This window comes from Eleutherodactylus coqui, chromosome 6 (assembly GCF_035609145.1).
Source record: "Eleutherodactylus coqui strain aEleCoq1 chromosome 6, aEleCoq1.hap1, whole genome shotgun sequence".
Lineage (NCBI taxonomy): Eukaryota > Metazoa > Chordata > Amphibia > Anura > Eleutherodactylidae > Eleutherodactylus > Eleutherodactylus coqui.
The window spans coordinates 158,244,970-158,265,807 of record NC_089842.1 but is presented as its reverse complement, the minus strand read 5'-3'; the positions used below and the strand labels follow the sequence as shown (position 1 = coordinate 158,265,807).

Genomic DNA, 20,838 nt, shown 5'->3' with positions numbered 1-20,838 from the left:
TGTTTGGGTTATTTTACATAAGCTATGAGGTTACCGGGCTTTTGAAAAAAAAAAGTTACATTCTGAGATAACCCCTTTAAGTGCCCTTCAAAAAGACTATTTATTGATACCTGCAAACACCAAGTTAAATGTCCTCATTGAGACACAGTAACTACTAAGCACTGTACAATTACTGTAACTGCCAAGCTCTTTGCTTATTCTAGACTCTAACCATAAAGCTATTGCCCATCCTATGGAATAAAGTATTCTTGAGCTAACTGCTAGTGTCCACATTAGTTACTATGCCATTCTTGAGTGGGACCTGGCAAGTAGAGTCAAGGGCAACACCTAAAACTGACCCTCTTACAGTTGCAATGTTGCCATTAAAGGGGTTGCCTGGGACTTTTGAGACTTTTAGTATTGATGACCTATTTTAAGCATGTATCACCAAAATTGATCAGCACAGATCTGCTGCTCGGAATCCCCGCCAATCAGCTGATTGCCAGGCCCGTTCTCTGTTTGAACAGTGCTGGAAGCAGATAATGCTGTCAATATTGCAGCGGCCTGGTTTGGTACTGCAAGCGCAGCTCTCACTGAATCAAATGGGAGCTATGCCTGCAGTACCAGCTGGGCTGCTGCAATATAGATAGCGCTATATGCTTCCAAAACTGCCCATGCTGACAGTAGACCCAGTGATCATTGAATCGTCAGGGAACTCACCGGTCAACTATTGATGACATCCTAGGGATAGGTCATCAATAATAATAGTCGTGGACCACCTCTTTAAGGAAGCTTTCCAAATCCTATGGACTCCCTGCCTCATTCTGTCTAGGAAAGATTGCTAAATGCTATTTCCTGAGTGCTTTCCATTATGTATAGGACCTCAGCTTGTGAAAAACACTCCCTAGTCCTTCTAAGGGAGGGACAGTACGAGTATATTGTGCAGCCTGCAGTTCCCAGCTTGGCTTGTGTTACAATAAATGTCACAAGCACTCGCTGTGTTTCTGTGATAAGCGGCTCGGTACAAGAAGACATGGGGCTGTGGAGTTTTATTATCGGGGCTATTATTCTGCTCCTGACCCTGGTTATCATTGGTTTTATTCTTTATTGTGGATATGTCCACTACATCCATATTAAGTATGACCACATCCCTGGTCCACCCAGAAACAGGTAAGGAGTTACAAGAGATATACAGAAAAATAATATCTAGTAGTTGTAGTCAAACTCAGCTGGGATAAGTATTAGGTCTATATGTAGTTTCAGCTTCTGAATATAAACAAGAATGTTCCCATTCACTGTCAGCATGCAGAGATCTTGGTGGGTTACTGAAACAATAGTATAACAATAATATATTAACATTTTTTTAAAAAGTGTCAAAACTTTTCAACAACATTATACAATTATTATACTTTATTTAAAAACAATGGAAACCTTTAAAGCAGATGTCCTAGCAGTTGTATGTGTAGTAAGCTGCCTGTCCACGGGCGTTGCCGGATCCCGCGGCGGAGATCCGCCGCCCGGGAGCAGGAGCCGGGAGATGGATCTCCGTTGTCAGCCTATCTGACAGGTAGGCTGACCGCGGAGGATCATGGTAAATTCGAAGTGTGCTGCGAATTGCCGCTCGTGAGCGGAGAATCGCAATGATTATCCACTCGTGGACAGGGGGGAAGCGCTTTCCATAGCAACGCTATGGAGAGCTTTCACTGCGTTCCCCGCGGCCGGATTATCGCCATGGGGAACGCAATTCAAATCCCCCCATGGACAGGCAGCCTTAAGGGGTCTCATTACACATAATGGTGTTTAACCCCTGAAGGACGCAGCCTTTTTTCCGCCCAATTTCGCTTTTTTCCCTCCCCTTTAAAAAAATCATAACTTTTATTTATGCTTGTTTTTTGCGGGACGAGTTGTATTTTTCAAGGACACTATTTAATGTACCATATAATATACTGAAAAACTTTTATGAAATTCTTAGTGGCGAGAAATGGAAAGACAACGAAGTTCCGTCACTTTTGGGTTCATCTTGTTTGTACAGCGTATGCGCTGCAACAAAAATAACATGATAACTTTATTCTATGGGTCAGTACGATTACTACAATACCAACTTTATATCGTTTTTTTTGCTGTACTGTTTTTATTTCTTTGAAAGATATTTAATTTTTTTTTATTATTCTCTGCCGCCATCTTCTGACAGCCATAACTTTTTTTTTAATGTCAACATAGTTGTGCGAGGGCTCTTTTTTTTTGCATTTTTTCCTTGAGACAGGATGACCAAAAAAGTGCAATTGTAGCGTTGTTTTTCTTTTTTTCTGACAATGTTCACCATGTGGGCAAATGATGCATTACTTTGATAGATTGGATGCAGTGATACCAAAAATGTATTTTTGTTTTATAAGTTAGATTCCTTTATTATAAATATGGCAAAAAGTTGTTTTTTTCAACTTTTATTACCTTTTATTTTTACATTTATTTTAGCTCCCAGAGGGGACAAGAACTAGCGATGCTTTTATCGCTCCTGCAGTATGATGTAATGTCATAGAATTACATCATATCGCGATCTGACAGACATTCTATCAAGCTATGCCACAGGCAACCCTGCAAAGGCCCCCGGCTGCCATGACAACCGCACGGCAAACCGCGATCTTTTCTCGGGGGGCCAAAAAGGTGTTAAAGGGTTATTAGCTCTGATGAGCGGGGTGGCTTTTCGGACCTGTTGTACCTGCATTGTATTGACCTGCGATCCACCTCCATAAATACCACGAACATGCATGACGTAAATCACATTTTTGTGTTAAACATGTTTTTTTAAGAAATTTTGGTGTTTTTTTTCTTAATTTTCGGTCACAATCTGTATTATGTAAAACAAACTTAAAATCCTGCATTCTTCACACTGATGCGATGATTGTTCATGTGCTTTTTGCAAGAGCGATCATCGCTCAGTGACTGGAGGTGGAGCGGCTCTCCCAGTCATGCACAGTACAGTTTTTGTTTTTTTAATGTATTGTATTTTCCGCGCCGTCGCTTAGCGATGACATGGGTATCCGCAGCCCATACGCAATGTTAATTCAATGGAAGCTGTCCGCGTGGAATCTGGGCAAAATAGAGCATGCTGTGAAATTTTACTCCACTCAAGGAATACACAATTCGTATCCGCGAGTGTGAAGGAAAAATATAAAGTTCATGCCTTTCAATACCGACGTTTTGCTGCGAATCCTCTGTGCAGATTCTGATCGCAGATTCCGTAATTGGAATCTGACCATGTGAAGCCAGCCTAACAGTTATATGTAGAGGATCCACCATTCACAATAGGTGATCAGCTCTGACTCTCAACCCCTCCTCTCTGCAAAATAACCTGCACATGTCACAGAACATGTGAAAATAGATGGTCTGCTCAACATAGGCTGGTGAAAAAATCTAATTCATGTTTATTCAAAATCATGTGAAGGTGCACAGCCTAAAAACATTGCAAATAAGCAGACAGCTTAAAAGATTCCATGTAACAATGTGTTTCAGCTAAAAAATAGCCTTTATCCAAGCTCATGGAACATGTCTACAACAGTCTCCCATACAAGTCAGTGGGTCTCCTCCTGTCCAATGTGTGATAGGCTTTATGACATCTTCTGTATTAATTCTTTACTTATGAATTATCGGGTAGGTACAGCAAGGAAAAAGGGAAGGAGGAAAAAACGGAGTTAAATTTTCAAATAATCAGAGAAAGGAAGTTCACAAGACATTGTGTTGAACAGAAAATGCAAATGATCTGGAACTAAGGGAAAATGAACCTATGCAAAGGAAGGCCTATCTTCTAAATGCTGTTAAATGCAGCTCAGGCAAGATGAGCCCAAAGTCATGTACAGACAACAGAGTACAAAAAAACAATGTACAATCAGTAAATACAAACAGATTAGAAAAATGTTAAATGTTTCTTTATCTGGTTTTAGCAAATTTAAAAAGTTGTGATATAGCCGCTTTAAAGGGCCTTTTACACATGGCAATCATCACCAGAATGTTTGTTCGTACTCATTACCCAGTGTGATAATGCCCTGCGATCAAACAACCAAACTGTTGTTTATCACTGATCACATCTTTTATGCTCACATAACAATTATGGTTTATCAGCAGCACATCCCCTTGTGTAAACATGGGATGTGCTCTAACAACAATGTAAACTGCATCATAGGAGGGCGTTAGATGAACAATCACATGAACGATCATTCCTCAAACACCTCACTACAATTGCTGAAATGGGCTCCTTACAGGCAAGTTTTTCTGTTTGTGTAAAAAGGACCCCCAGGTCAGCTTTACACGGGCGTAAGCATATGTGCTTGCACATTTTTGCTGCGTGTTTATGTGATGGGTGTTGTGGATTTGCGTATTTGCGCATGCAGAATTTACGCGCACAATACGCAGAGAATAGTACCAATTGATCTGAATGGTTTTGTTCACATTTCTGTAGTTTGCATCCGCATTTTGGTTGCCTAAAAAAAAACAAACGACGCTGCATGCTCTAGTTTTCTGCGTATTTATGACCAGAGGCCTCTATAGAAGTCAATGAGAGGTGCACATGCAATATGCAGGCACATGCGTAATATGCTGTGTATTACCGCTGGAAAAAGAACACATCTGGAACTAATTCGCCATTTCAAGTGGTGTGTCTTGTTTGCCATGCCCAAATGAACATGCACTGGGGGCAGAAAAAGTACAGTAAAATACGCATAAACACACTAAAAAAGCATTGCTCATTCCACAAAAAAGCAGCACTGAGGTGCACGCAAATACAGATGTGTCAGGGAACTGGGGTCCGGGAGACTGGGAGTCCCTGAAAACTTCCCGCAACCCCTGTCCCTACCTACTTGCCCCCCTAGGCTAGGGCGACACCTGGACGACAGTCCCTAGACTTACTAGGGATGCGGGGCAGGAGTCAGATTCACAGACAAATATAGGAAACAAACAAACACAAAGGCAGGTCAGACAATCCGGGTCAGCAACGGAGAGAACGCGGTACTAGGGGTCAGGCGAAGGCAACGTCCGGTCCAGAGCAGGCAAGTCAAAGCAAGAGCTCAATACAAGGGAATGCAGGTGTAGCTGGAGACCAAACATACGCTAGCAAGGTCTGATAGAAACTGAGACGTTTAAATGCTGTCAGAACTCCCGCCCCAGCAGCTGATTCGGGTAGGCAGCCTGACAGCAAGAGGACCCAATCTCAGGACGCTGGGAGAACAGCCCCCAGCGCTGGCTAAGGACAGGCAGAGACTCAGCCATCCAGCAGGCAACCTGATTGGTGAATAGTGCTGAAGTGGGGCTGAAAATAAATATATACATCCAGCAGTGAGTCCAGAGCAGAGACCCAGACATCAGGCAGCAAGTTCAGAACAGAGACCCAGACCTCAAGCAGCGGGGGCAGAACAAGCGCGCCCAGGTGTCATGGAAATGGGGACGCGGTGCGGGGCGGTAACCTGCCGCGTCTCCAGCTACCTTGCTAAATAGGCACACACTCCCAGGATTATGGCAGCCAGGGGAGGTCGCTGTACCCCCACAGCCCGGGCAATAGGACCAGTAGTGTGAGCACCAGGACCCCCAGAGCCGCCGGACCTGACAGATGTGCTCATGTGAAGTATCCCTAAACCTTGTCATACTAGTTGTTGTAGTACTACCCAGCGGCTGCAAATAATGTTAGTAAAAGTGTTAGATTGCAATTACACAGTAGTGCTTTTATTTGCAAAAAATGCATTTGAAAAATTTATGAAAAAATGCATGAGTTTTTGAAAACACATTTAGCATTTTTTTAAATCAGTTTTAATCATTTTGTGATGTAAAATGCAAAAACTCATGTACATTTTCAAAAATGCATTCAGCTTCAGCTGACAATTACTGGCAAAACATAAATGGTACTCACAGCCATGTAATAGTGTATTAATGTGCACAGATTTCAAGGCCTTTATTTTACAAGATTGCCACAAGATCTGCACATGTAATTATATCTGTTGTCATGTCCTAATGAACCCTAAGTAACAGCACAAAGAATAAATACTGATATTATTTACAGTAAAAATTTTATTTTGCAGTTTTCTTTTTGGACACTCACCCACAATAATTAAGCAAATGAAGAATAATATGGTCATATATGATACCTTCATAGAATGGTAAGATGTGACCAGACAATTACTGGTGACAATTCATTATTGGCAAATGTTAAATGGCTATTATATTATTTGTATTATTATTCCTAATTTGTAATATTAAAAAAAGGTTTGGTACCATGTTAGCCAGTAGAGCAAAGTGTGATTATTCTCAGTAAGAGAAACCAAGTAATCTTGTAGATATGATACCTTTTAATGGTTAATAAAAATACATGATGTTACAGCAAGCTTTCGGGTTCTTCTATCGAACGTTAATCAGGCTAATGAAACTGGTTTAGATGGGGCACAAATATAACATACAAATGCAGAGGGGAGGGGGGACACCCCTCTTGATCTAAATAAATGTTCACACACAGAAGTTTGAGACTTAAAATGACAGAAGTCAATCTGAGTAAAGAGATAAATACTTAATCAGTCCACTGAGCTAAGGAATGTGAAGCCTGTTATCTCTCCTTTAAAATCTGCACATAGGAGATGGAAACACTACCTCTGCAGCACCAACTTTTGGATGGCAACATTCTTACAATCAATTTCTGAATTTTTATGAAAAAAAACCCCAAAAACAATGATTGGGAAGAGGACACCCATCTTGACCTCCTTCAGATCTTTTATATTTTCCACTTATGCAAGAAACCTGGGCTGAGGTTCATTCCATTCTTGAGGGCATCAAACATGGCCATAAACCTATACTCCCAAATTCTTCTGTGACGCTGTGATTTGAAGTTGCCCTTCAGTATGATAAATATAAATAAATGTTCACACAGAAATTTGACACTTAAAATAACACCAGACAATCGGAGAAAAGAGATAAATACTTAATCAGTCCACTGAGCTGAGGAATGTGACAGTTTTATCGCTTTTAAAATCTGCACATAGAAAGAGATGGAAGCACTACCTCTGCAGCACCACCTATTGGATGGCAATATTCTTACAAATTAATTTTTGAATTTTTATGAAGTTTAAAAAAAAAACAATGATTGGGAAGAGGACACCACTCCTTCAGACATTTTATGTTCTGCACTTATGCAGGCTGAGGTTCATTCCATTCTTGAGGGCATCAAACATGGCCATAAACGTATACTCCCAAATTCTTCTATGACGCTGTGACTTGAAGTTGCCCTTCAGTATGATAATTCTCATCCGCCCTATGCTATGTTTATGACCACAAAAATGTTTTGTCACAGGTAAGTCTGTCTTTTCCTCTCAATTGAAAGCATTTGAAACCGAAAGCATCCCTTCCATTTTTTGACAGATCCATCAAATGGATCCTTCAAAAAAAACTGAAAGGAAAAATGGATGGAAACTTTCTTTCCATTGTTTTAAATCTCCCATTGACTACAATGTAAAAAATTGATCCATTTTTTGAACGGGAAACAAAAGTGCAGCAGTTTGCGTTTTTGCTCCATTCTCAAAAACGGAATGAAGATGGAAAATTGAGAAACTGATTGATACTGAAGGCCTTCAGTTTTAATACATTTCCATGGGCAGAAAAACTTAAACGTTTTCTTTGAGTTTTGCTGCTCCCTCGACAGAACAGATAGATGAAAAGAAAAATACTAGTATTAAATGGTCCCAAGTTTGTTTTGATGTCTCAAACTACAGGATTATTCAGAAAGAAGGAGCAGATTTAGGGATTTAATTACAAACAAACTACAAAAGACAAGTACACATTATGCACATCACTGAAAAAAAAAAGGTTCAAAGTTTTTTATGAAGTACCAGTAGGGGCTCATTCACACAGGCGTTTTGTCACCGCTCGTTATGCACGCGTGTTTCCCGTGCATAACATGCGGTGAATGGAGGCAATTAGAGATAAGCGAGCGTACTCGTTAAGGCAAACTACTTGAGCGAGTAGTGCCTTATGCGAGTACCTGCCTGCTCGTCTCTAAAGATTCGGGTTCCGGCCGGGGAGAGCGGTGAGTTGCGGTAGTGAGCAGGGAGGAGCAGGGGGGAGAGAGTGAGAGAGAGATCTCCCCCCCATTCCTCCCCGCTCTCCCTGCCCCCCGCCGGTACCCGAATCTTTAGAGACGAGCGGGCAGGTACTCGCATAAGGCACTACTCACTCGAGTAGTTTGCCTTAGCGAGTATGCTCGCTCATCTCTAGAGGCAATGAAAGTCTATGGACTTGCATTCTTCCATTCACACCTATGTTGGAACTGCGAGGGGACACTCGTATAAAATGCAGGAGAAATAAATTGCAGCATACTCTATTTCTCTGCATTTCATATGGAGCCCTTGAAGGGCTGCGTTTTGCAACACTGCCCTCTCGCAATGCCTGCGACAGGGCAGCGGTTGGTCCGAAACCAGGAGTTTTGAGGGAAAAAAAAGGCACACTGTGCATGTCCATGATGTCATAGTCTTGGGCATGCGTATTGCCATTCGCAGCCCCTACGCGATCTCTCCCATCTCTTCTCGCAGCGTTGTACTCATACGGCCATAGGAACGAGCCCTAAGTTCCATTTCTTGATACACTGCAACACTATTTCTTGTTTACAAGTTTTTCTTCAATCATTTCATTTTTATTGAAATTTTAATTTTGTAGAATTGACCCTTAAGGCCTCTTTCACATGGGCGACAGCGATATCGCAATTTTGTGTTGCGAATTTGTAGCGCTCTTTTGCCAGGATTTTCTGTTGGAGGGGGGAGTAGGGCTTGAAATATAAGCCCTAAACATGCTGAACTAGATGGACATTGTCTTCATTCGGCCTTACATACTATGTTACTATTGAGCTGGAATAGGGTTTTCTCCAGCAGGCTTCAGGGTATTCTGCAGCTTTCCTAATTGTGTGGAAGCAGTATGCGCACACTGACCAAGTCAAACACAAGGTATGAATCTCATGTTAAAAATGGCTCTTCTGGGAGGAACATCCAGACAGGGCCTTTTATTGAAAAAGTATAACACCTGCCCTTTATGGGCGTTTAACAGATTACATCAGTAACATATATATATTCTTATTCGCTGGGTTATATAGAATTCCCCGCCTCCCCCTCTCCCCAACTCTTTCTCAAGTAGAAGCCTTTGTCTTTAACATGTGTCCAAATCTGAAAGTGAAAGTAGATATCCCTTTGTTGGAGAAGGTCCTGTGTGGGGGATGGGGAGGGACTGGGAAAACACTCAATATTGAATACAGGTATATATATATATATGTATAACACTAGGACCTTTAACTCTTAGAGGCTGCTTGTGTAACTTATATATATATTCAGCTAACATTATACCACACATCTTTCTCCATGCCATTGTCCGGCAACTACCATGATGAAATTGTGTGGCCATTACACTCCACAGAGCTAAAAGTCATTACAATAACATAATACATTTGGTTTATACAAATCAATAGACATTTTATACTAATTATCATGTCTACTACAATCCCCCCTTGAAATGTCTATTCTCTAACTTTCCCTAGTAATTCCAAAATCCCCTGCGAGTGACCCTCCTTGGGGTCCCAAATCTAGGCAGGCCCATCGAGCATACCAAGGTAAGCTCTCTAAGCCAACCACGGGTTCTTCACAGCCCTTGCGACTGGACCACAGCTGGCCTGGGTCCCCCGTAGTCACCGACTCGTAATTCCAAGGAGGGTGGTCTGACCCTATAACTGGAGCGCGTTGTAGGTTGGATTTAGAGTCTTCAAGGGGGTGTAGGACTTGTCCACTCCATCTGGGGATGCATCCAGTAAACTCATTGTGGGAGCGGCTTTTTCAACAGCAGTTTCACAGGTCTTTTTGACACAGGGGACAACACAGCAGGCTAGAATAGAAAAGATAATCAGTACACATAGAACAGCAATGCCTATCTGCACCAGAATTCTCTGCCACCCACTCATCCATGAAAAGTACTGGTCCCAAGGGTCAGTTATCCCTGAGTTTCTTTTTAATTCTTCCGATAGTGCGGTCAACTTTTTAATGGCAACTGTGACTTTACCCGTGGGTCCTGTATTGTCTGGGATGTAGGTACAACAAGTCTCCCCTATCATCTTACAGACACCCCCCTTCTCAGCTAAAATCATGTCTAAAGCCATTCTATTTTGAAAAGTCATAGTCGAGGCAGGTCCTAATTGGTCAGCTAGTCCCTGTAAGGCATCTCTGGTGTAATTTATAAATCGCTGCTGATTGTAATAAATATAATTAATCCAGTCAACGTTTTTATTTACCGTAATGATTGGGAAAATGGACTCGAATCCAGCTTTAACTTGGTCTCTAGCTTTATACTCGTCAGGTACCCCCCTTGGCTGTCCTATGGCGTCAATGTACACGTGTAAATCGAAACTACCGCCAGGAGCCTCTCGTCTCACTCTATGATAACTATTGGGGGTAACCTCATTATCCTCAACGTTATCTGACAGGATGTGGAGGGGCATAAGGGCTTTTGCTAAGGCACACTCCCCTGTCCAATTACCTTCCAGACGGGTCCTCAACCTCATGTCTCCACAAAGCCAGTAAACGTCTCCTAAGGACTGGACCTGATTCTGCGTCCATTCCCCTCCCAGTGTACTGTAGGAGGAGCAATACCCGTTGGTGAAGTTCCCCAAAAATCTCCCCCCTTGTCGGTTTGCATAGCAGGTGTAGTTTCCGGGGTAGATTGTAATACTCTCCCCGGGGCGAGGCACTTGAGTGATTATGGGGTATTCCTTTTTCCACTTCTCACAAGCAGTGTGATTGGTGGAAACGTTCGTGAAGAGACTAAGGAAACACTTTTCAACATCTACAGGGAGATTCAGTGGGACCGTCCCCAAGTGCGGCCGGGCACTACCGCACACGTAACAGTTAGACTTGTTGCTCTTGTTGGCGTTGTACCTCATCCACTCTAACCAGAGATTCTGGTCAGAGTAGCCAGTCTCTACTGTCATGACGTCTTCAAAGGTAGGGTCGGCTATGGCCATCATGTTCGTCAAGGTCTTTATTTTGGGGCGCAGGGGGTTTAATATAGGCACGGGGTTAGGTGAAGGCCTCCATTCGGGAGCGTCTACCATATCCCTTATTTTAAACTTCCCTAAGGGATCTGTCCTCCCGTACCGGTATGTCCCCAAACAATAAGTCCCCTCGTCTCCCGGGCTTGGATTTTCTATGGTTAGTGTAAGAACCATATTAAAGCCAAGCAACATGATGAGTTCAGCCTTCCAGTTCCCACTATCCTTATTATTTTTAAGGAGGGTCATATGACTAATTAGGGATTTCCCGCTCTTATCTTTTTTATTTACGGCACTTCGCGGTTTGTAGGACCAGTCTGTTCCTGTGTTCCATCCCACTGATCCCCAATAGCGACAGTCTTCTCCCCAGACGTTATCAGTAACACAAATATATTGAATTCCCCGGGTGTACAAGTCATATAACCAACTGGATCGGGCTAAATCCGGCCCATGGTGGGGTTTTGTTTTTAGACACGGGACCACAGTACAATAGTCGAAGGAATATGTGGCCACCTGAGTGCTGGATGAGTTATACCAAAAGGTAACAGTACCCTCATATTCCTCCGACCAAGGATTCCAGTTGCCACCCTCCTCTCTCGTGATTACTGCTCGAGACCCACCTCCCACTCTGACGAGTCCCAAACAGAATAATGTCCACAGCATGACTAGACCTGGTCTCCCAGATCTGGAACTTTCTTACAGTGGGAAGCGTGGATCCAGGTGGGTCTTCCGGCTAGTTTCACAGCTGTGGCAGTAGTCAGAAGCACCTGGTAGGGACCATCAAATCGAGGCTCGAGGGAGTGCTTCCTGAGGAACTTCTTGACATACACCCAATCCCCAGGCTTCAAGGTATGGGTCCCGGTGTCCGCCTCTGGATCTGGAATGGAAGAGAACACCTGTGCATGGACCCTGGTTAGTTCTTTGGCAAGGGAAGTCACATACTTAGTCAACACATCAGATTGCAGTTGTAACTGTTGGGGGTAGTAACAACCTAACCTTGGGGCTGACCCAAACAGGATCTCATAGGGGGATAGTGCGTGATCCCCCCTGGGTGTATATCTCACACTGAACAGGGCTATTGGGAGACAGTCTGTCCAGGCTAGCCCTGTTTCCTGCGTCATTTTGAGCATTTTGCTCTTTAGTGTGCCATTAAGTCTCTCTACCTTTCCACTACTCTGGGGGTGGTAAGGTGTGTGGAACAGCAGACTGCTACCAAGGGCCTGACAAATTTCTTTGGTGACGTTGGCAGTGAACGCTGGGCCTTGGTCACTTTCGATGACCTCTGGGATTCCGAACCTGCAGACGAGTTCTGAGAGTAGTTTCTTAGCAGTAGTCTTTGCAGTCATATTGCTCACTGCGTATGCTTCTGGCCAGCCGGAGAAGACATCTACTACTACTAGGGCGTATTCGTATCGCCCGCTCTTTGGCATTTGGATGTGGTCAATCTGGATCCGTTGAAAGGGATACATGGGTCTGGCCAGGTGTTTTGCAGGAACCCTCTCCATACGTCCTGGGTTACATTCCGCACAAGTAACGCACGACTTACAGTATTTGTCAGTCAGAACCGAGATTCCAGGGGCCACGTAGTACTTCTGAATGAGGGCGTTCATCAGCATTTTGGATAAGTGCGTGGGTCCATGAGCCCATTGTACCACTGCCAGGTACAGAGATCTTGGAAGACAGGGTTTCCTTGAGATTTGATACAGCCCTCTTCTGTCTTTGGTAGCCCCCTTATCTTCCCAGATTTTCAGCTCTTCTGGCGTAACTCTCGCCTGTGCTTCTGAAAGACTTCTTACATCTGGGGTGGTAGGCACTTCTGGTCCCGTCCGAGCGACCATTTCCATTGGCTGATCCTCCACTCGAGTCTCACTTCCTTCGTCTGGACCTGCTGCTGCTTCTTTAGCTGCCTTGTCAGCTAGATAGTTTCCTCTAGCTTCTGGTGAATTTAACTTTCCGTGAGCCTTGACTTTCAGCACAGCCACTTGGGTAGGTAGAAGTAGCGCATCCATCAGTTCTCCGATAGCCTCATGATGTTTCACTGGAGTACCAGCTGTCGTCAGGAATCCCCTGGTTTTCCATATTAGTCCAAAGTCGTGTGCCACTCCAAGAGCATACCTGGAGTCCGTGTAGATATTTGCACTCTTCCCTTTGGCCAATTTACAGGCTGAAATCAGGGCTTGCAGTTCTGCTTCTTGTGCAGACATCGTTGAAGGCAGTCTCTGAGCTTGGAGGATGGTGTCTTCCGTAGTGATTGCATACCCCGTGTGAAACCTTCCCTTGCTGTCCGCGTACCTGGAACCGTCAATAAAAATTGTAAGTTCGGGATTCTGCAGTGGGGTATCTAGGACAGTAGGTAGGTGTGAGGTTTGTTGTTTCATGAGCTCAAAGCAATCATGTTCGGACACCCCCGGATCATTTGTTTCTTTTTCCTCTTCTGACTCTACACCCCCCTCAGGAAGTGGGAGGAGAGTGGAGGGGTTGAGTATATGGCATCGGCGTAGAGTCACATTATCCGGCAGGAGGAGCGAACATTGCAGTCTGAGGTGTCTTGCTGCCGAAAGATGTTTGGGTTGCGTTTGATTGAGGATGGCCGTAATGTCATGAGGAGCTTGAACAATCAAAGAGTGTCCCAAAACAAGGTCCGAGGTTTTGTCCAACAGGACCTGAGCAGCAAAAACGGCCCTTAGGCAGGAGGGCCCTCCTCGGGCTACTGTGTCTAGCTGTGCAGAGTAGTAGCCAACTGGCCTCATTCTGGGGCCGTGAGATTGGGCAAGGACACCCGTCGCATGTCCCTGCCGTTCGCTGACGAAAAGGTGGAAGTCCTTGTTATAGTCCGGCAGGCCCAATGCAGGGGCTGTAGAGATGGCTGTCTTCAAAAGATAGAAACTTTCAAGCGCCTCCGGTCCTAGAAGAAATGGATCCGTCTTTAAAGCATCGTACAGAGGTTGCATCAGTAGAGAGGCTTCTGGGATCCATGATCTGCAGTAGGAGATTAGGCCAAGGAAAGCCTGTAACGCCCGCGCGGAGTTTGGCACTTGTATCCTCTGGACTGCCAGTATCCGTTCGTGGGTAAGGTGCCTGGCCCCCTGCGTGATGCAGTGACCAAGGAAAACCACCGAAGTGGAGCACCACTGGAGCTTGGATAGAGATGCTTTGCAACCTTGGTCGGCCAGGAAGTAAAGCAGGCTTTCCGACGCCGCCTCCGCTGTGGGGAGATCATTGGCGCACAGCAAGAGGTCATCAACATATTGTAGGAGAACCACCGTAGTGTGTTAAGATTGCCATGGTGCGAGGATAGACGCAATGGCTTTCGCGAACTGACTTGGAGAATTCTGGGCCCCCTGAGGCATCACGGTCCATGTATATTGCCGGCCATCATGGGTGAAGGCAAAGAGAAATTGGCAGGACGAGTCCAACGGGATGCTGAAGAAGGCATTTGCAAGATCCACGACTGTGAAGTATGTGGCGGTGGGCGGTACCCCCGCCAACAGGGTATGTGGATTAGGCACAAGGGGTGTGTCCAAAATGGTGGCCTCGTTCACTGCTCGGAGGTCCTGCACCATACGGTATTTCACCGGCATCCCCTTGGGTGTCTTCTTCTTTACTGGAAACAACGGGGTGTTGCAGGGAGATTCACAGGGTATGAGTGCCCCATTTTCCAAGAGTGCCTTCACTTGCCCTGCGATAGCCTGTGAGACAGCAATCTTGAGTGGATACTGCGGCCGACGTGGTAGGCTGGCTCCAGGTTTCAGTTTAACTACCACAGGTGGCACTCGGAGTTTACCGATGTCTTCCGGGCCTTTGGACCACAGTTTATCTGGAATTCGCTGGAGGACATCGGCCGGCACTGTATTAGGGTTTTCCGTGCTGACTGCAAGGAGTAAAGGTTCTGATGCCAGAATCATCGTATCTTCTTCCGACAAAGGCGATGACACCTTTATTCCTCCATCCTCGGTATAGGTGATGGTGGCTTGTAGCTTGGATAGCAGGTCTGCTCCCAGCAGGTTTAGCGGAGATGTCTTGTGGATCACAAACCGTGCTAACACATTAGGGAGAGAGCCAATCTGTAGGGGTTTTGAAAGGGGGTGAGAGGTAGGACGTCCTTCTATGCCCATGGTCAAGATTTCGACATTGTCCAGCAGGGTCTTGAAAGGGAAATCCGCTTCCTTAATCACACTTCTGGCTGCACCTGTGTCCAGGAGGAAGGTAGTGGGACGGCCTGCAACGGAGAGGGTAACCTGGGCTTGTGGACCCGGCAGATCAATGTTGGTATCCCGCTGAGACATGGCCATAATGGACGCAGGCTTGCCACTGTCCTATTGTAGAAGGTCAGTGGCTGGAGGAGGTGGGGGAGGAAGTTGCTCTCTGGTACTTTGGCCGGAACGTCGCCTTCTTGGAGCGCGGCAGTCACGGCGGAGGTGTCCAGGGCGACCACAATTGTAGCATGTACGCAGATCTGGTTGTCCAGGCTGTGGCACCCGAAATCTCTGCAGGGATGGGTCCTCTGCCAGCATTGCAAGTGTGTGTCCTTTCCCTTCTAGCCCCTTTGCTACCAGTAACAGCGTATCCATGGACAATGTCTTGTATTCCGGACGAGATGTGATGAGGCCTTTCCGTATGGGTTCACGAAGTCCTGACACAAAGGCAGATGAAAGCATTTGGGCATGCGCTTTGGTTTGCGTGGAGAAGCCTAGGTCATTAAACAACTGAATCAGGCGAGTGTGGTACTTCTCCACAGATTCCCCCTTTTCCTGGGTGACGTCTTGGATGGTGGTCGCTTGATCTGCAAGACGATCCTGGGCCCACACCTTGATCTGTTCACAGAACTGAATACCGGATTCATATGTAACGTCGCTCTCCACCTTCAGTGGGTCCAGGTGCTTTTCAATCACTGGCCAATAGGTGTCTCCTGCTTTAACTTCAGTAAGGGCCTGGAGGTCCTTCCAGGTAGCACTAAAATTCTTCTGAATTTGCACCAGTCTCCGGTAAAAAGGCATCGGCTGTCTCTCCGGGTCAGGGAGACTGGTGTTAAGGGTAGACGCCTGAGTGGGAGTAAAAGAAACGTACAACACAGGAGCATCAGCTGGAAGCCGGACTCCCGCGGACTTGGGAGGCTGTTGGCTGTGGGCTAAACGTGCGGGCCCTGGCATCCGAGCCCGCTGGTCTCCACTTGCGTTAATGAAGTGTTCAAGGCGATCCTGCGCACTTCGGATATCTCTCTGTACTCCTTGGAACTCCCCCAGGAGGCTACGGGCTACATTGGCACTAGCGGGGGATGGATCTGCCCATGGATGGAGTCCGTAGCCAGGGGCAACGCTCGGGGAACCATCTTCCCCTAACATCATGAGGGGAAGGCTGCCAGAATTTAACTGGTTAGCTTGTTCTACAGTGCCTTCTAGGGATAGAGGCACAGTGTTGGATGGCACATGAAATTGTGTGGCCATTACACTCCACAGAGCTAAAAGTCATTACAATAACATAATACATTTGGTTTATACAAATCAATAGACATTTTATACTAATTATCATGTCTACTACACTATGTTACCCCGAAAATAAACCCTGGCTGCATTAGAAAAAAATATATATCACCTTACAGGCGCTGTCAGCTCCACCACACTCCTTCTCCGTGGGTCCCCGACACTTGTCTGCAGTCTTCAGTTAGCGCTTCCTAGTCAGGGGTTTTAAAAACCCCGCCTCCAGGAAGCACTGGCTCTGCTTGGTTTTCGAGCACCACGTCTCAGCCAATCACTGCAGAGCTCGATGATCCAATAACAGCCATTCAATGTGATTTTGTTTTTAAAGGCAGATAGGGCTTCTTTTAGGGACATACAGTAGGACTTCTTACTGTAAAAGTTGCATCGCACTGCACAAAAAACGTATTTTCATGCGATGCCATGTAACAGAAAGGAAGGCTCCATAGGGAAACAGGCTACCCAACCTTGCAAATCGTTGCTATATATTCAGCAGTTTACAAAACATTGCAATTGTAAAGGAACCCATTGGAAAACATGGGCTTCACATACATGCAATTTATAGCACTGTCACATCGCAAGAAAATCGTACGATTTTGTCACCCGTGTGAAAGCGGCCTAATTCTTATATATTTATAAATAGATATACATAGTATACATATATTTTCCCCAGCCAAACAATATATTTAAACATAACTCTACATAAATATATAGGGCCTTTTACACACAACGATTATCGCTCAAAATGAGCTCAAAAGCCATCTTTTGAGCGATAATCGTTGCATGTAAGTGTGCCCATCTTTCACTTTTCTGCCGAATGATGATTTTCAGTTCGGCATAAAATATATAGTTCGGCAGAAGAGCTGATAGGATGGACTGCACGCTGTGTTCTGCCCCGGGAGCGCTGATTACATTGTCTCAGCCCCGTAGCAAAACAACGGGAATGTATTCAGAGAACAGACCACCGCTGTTCTCTAAATTTAGCTCCCAGCGGCTCAAACGCTACTAATTGTTACTAATAGGCATTAGTACCAAGTAGTACTTTATGCAAAATGATCGCTCAAAAGCCATCTATTGAGTGATCATCTTTGTGTGTAAAAGGGCCTTATCACATCCTCCCCTCAAACGCTTCCCCAACAAAACCTAAATATATACAGAAAAAAAAACACCAGACTAATTCTCCTCTGCCCTCTCACCTCTTACCCCCAACTCCTCTACATTCCATCAACATTACTAGATTAACTCTCTATTGACTACAGATTTTATATCCCAGACTATGATCCATAAATTCACTCAAACTTAGTCAAACAATCTCTTTTTTTGTAATATTCCCCTCTCCAAAGATATAACCTCCTTTATCCTTACACCAAAATCTCCCACTCTTAGGCCTCATGTTTACTAGAAAAATACAATCCGCGCAGAATCTGCTGCGGATTTCCGCAGCAGGTTCCTCGCGGATTTGCTTTAAATGTTTTTTTTTTTCATGCGTATATCTGCACCCATTGCTAGCAATGTAATAGCAATGTGGCTGATCCGCACGGAATCTGTAGTAAAATGGAACATGCCGCGTTTTTTCTCCCGCGCGTGAAAACCGCAAATCTATTAAAATGCCATCCATGGGTGCAAAATTCAATTTAATTGACCGCGGATGGCCAATGATTCCCTATGGGCAAAATTGAATGCGGATTCCGCAGCGGAAATACACAGCGGAATCCGCAATCCAATTTTGCTAGTGGACATGAGGCCTTAGGGAAGGGGTGGATGTCAGCTGCATCCCACGGGCAGTAATTAATTTCTATGCTTGATATAGAGTTCTCTGAATCCCCAGAAGAGTATGCCCAACAATACCCAACATACAAAATCTGGGGTCAAAAGCAATGTCAACAAGATACTTTTTTAATTGTTTTCAACACCCCACTCTAATATTTACATAATTTTACACAATTCCAGATCATGTGCTTCAAATCTGCATCATCTATACTACACTTGGGACAGTCGGAGTTTACAACTTTACAGGTGTATGATAATTTCTATGTACTAGATATATTTGTGATACCCATTAAACTTCAGATAAGGATATCATCAGGATTATAAGCACCCCTGCTGCCCATATAGCTTTACTACTTTTACCTAGATTGTTATTTTCCTTTTGCCTTTACTTGGAATTGGTGTAAGTAATGAGTAAGCAACTGTCTATATAAATAAAGGCCCATTTAGACACAACCTTTATCGCTCAAAATTCGCTCAAAAGCCATCTTTTGACCGATAATCGTTGTGTGTAACTGCACTTACATCGTGCAGTTTTCGTTATCCCGTCATTCATCGTTGTCTTCCAGTGTGCTGAAAGCCGACGATGAGCATTATCAGGGATTCACAGCAGGATACAGCTGATACTATTATTTCAGCTGTATCCCACTCCCTGATCACAGGCTGAGTATGAAGAACAGAGCGGTCCAGCTCTGTTCTCCATACCCAGCACGAAGTGCTCGGCTGTATAAAAGCCGGGCGCTCTGTGCAGAAAACATCTGGATGCAGAAGACAAGCGGGGAACCGTATAACTGTATAACAGCCGGGCGCCCAGCGGGGAACAGCTGGATGCAGAAGACAAGCGGGGACGCCCCGCTTGTCTTTTGCATCTTCCGCTGGCAGCGCAAGATGATCGCTCATCTTGAGCAATGATCTTGCGCTGTAAATGATACAACGATGATCACTCAAAAGTCGCTCAAATGAGCCTTAAGTTATTACACTCTTTGCAACTCCAGAACACACAAGTAAACTCACCAAAGGGTGTTGAACTGTAAGCACAGACACTGACCATGCCTGAGCGGCAAATGCATGTTGTAATTGAAGAAACTGAAAGAAGTAACTATGGGGAGCATCACAAAGCTCTCTAAATTGTTCAAAACCTAGAAAAAGACCCCCATAAGGCGCATGGTCCAAAAACATTACCTCTCTGTTCTCCCACAGTGAAATCCCCTCCAACCAAAAAAAAAAAACTCTGGCAATTTGTGATTGCTCCAAAGCGGGTTGTAATTAGTAAATCAATCTAGTTGTAAAATCTGCTTAAATTCATTCAATACCTTAATCATTAAAGTGATAGTTGGATAAAATTGTTTTTTTCCTCCTTTCATCTCTCTCTCTCGTATACAATTATAGGGGTAGTACAGCCTGTCATTTTAGAAACTACTCTGCCATTCAAACCCACCCCATTTGTTTCTTCCCAACCTTTCAGCTGTTGTAATTGTGATGCAAAAAATATATCTAAACGTTTGCAATTGCTAGCCCTCCAGACCGTTTGGCCCTCTGAAGGGTCTCCTATTTAATTCTATCAGATTTCTTATTCCACAATCAGCTCCTATGAAGTCTATAAAAATATTGTGATGGAATCTAGACCAGGGAGTTTTGAAGTATATAACAGAGATGTGGCATCAGAATCATTTTTTTTTTAAACAATAGATTTTTATTGGCATTTCCAAAGTATACAAAGCAGATCCATGCATGTATTAAATAATGTACATCCGTACACATCGTATGCAATTAAGAACTTTACAGGAGGGTAGGGAAAAGGAAGGGTAGAAAAATAGGGAGGAGTCAAGGAGGAGGGATGGAACCTCACAAGCATACATCATTTTTCCATTATGGAGAAGCCATATAGCTGGAACTTTGATGTATGTTTAATCTCCTTAGCAGGCTTTACAATGTTAGAAAGTGTATGTACAAGTAAGAGAAGATAAGAAAATTTTGTCCAGGATTCAGAACTACATTTTGATTCCTTAACGTGCAACATCTAAAGCCAGAGTACGTGATAAAGTGGACGGATGGGCAAGATCCCTCTCCACATTTGAGACAATCTTAGAAGCAAGTATTACCGTCTAGTCAGAAGTTTCTGGTATTGCTCTCAGTGGGAGGCACAGGATGTGGACCTATGGGCAGTTTTAAAGCCTCAAAACTTAAACTTTTATTAAGATCTTTTTCCCAATTCAGGAAGTTAATCGTCTTTTTGAAAAACTGAGTTTTTGAGGGTCTAAGGCAAGAATAACAGATTTACCCAAATTAATAGTAAGACCTGACATCATATTAAATATATCAAAGAGTGATTGTTCCCAGTAAGAAAAATCAAGTAATCTTGTAGATATGATACCTTTTAATGACTAACAAAAATACATGATGTTAATGCAAGCTTTCTGACTTTTACTCTCAGTCCTTCATCAAGGCATAATGAAATAGATCTGGAGAGACATGCATATTTATACACACATACTTATGACAAGGCACAGACATGGATGTGAGTAATTTGCACTTAAAAGAATAGTCACTGAGAAGGGAGTGAAGGATTTA

General features: G+C 44.2%; 1 protein-coding gene across 1 annotated transcript in view; it reads left to right on the top strand.

Moving 5' to 3' along the window:
• The first annotated feature begins 1,012 nt into the window (after nucleotides 1-1,012).
• LOC136632836 (cholesterol 24-hydroxylase-like) overlaps nucleotides 1,013-20,838 on the top strand; it is a 38,668-nt gene continuing 18,842 nt past the window's right edge. Inside the window, exons 1-2 of the mRNA XM_066608061.1 lie at nucleotides 1,013-1,149; nucleotides 6,042-6,119. Of these exons, the coding sequence (XP_066464158.1) occupies nucleotides 1,013-1,149; nucleotides 6,042-6,119 (215 nt within the window). The remainder of the gene's footprint in view (nucleotides 1,150-6,041; nucleotides 6,120-20,838) is intronic.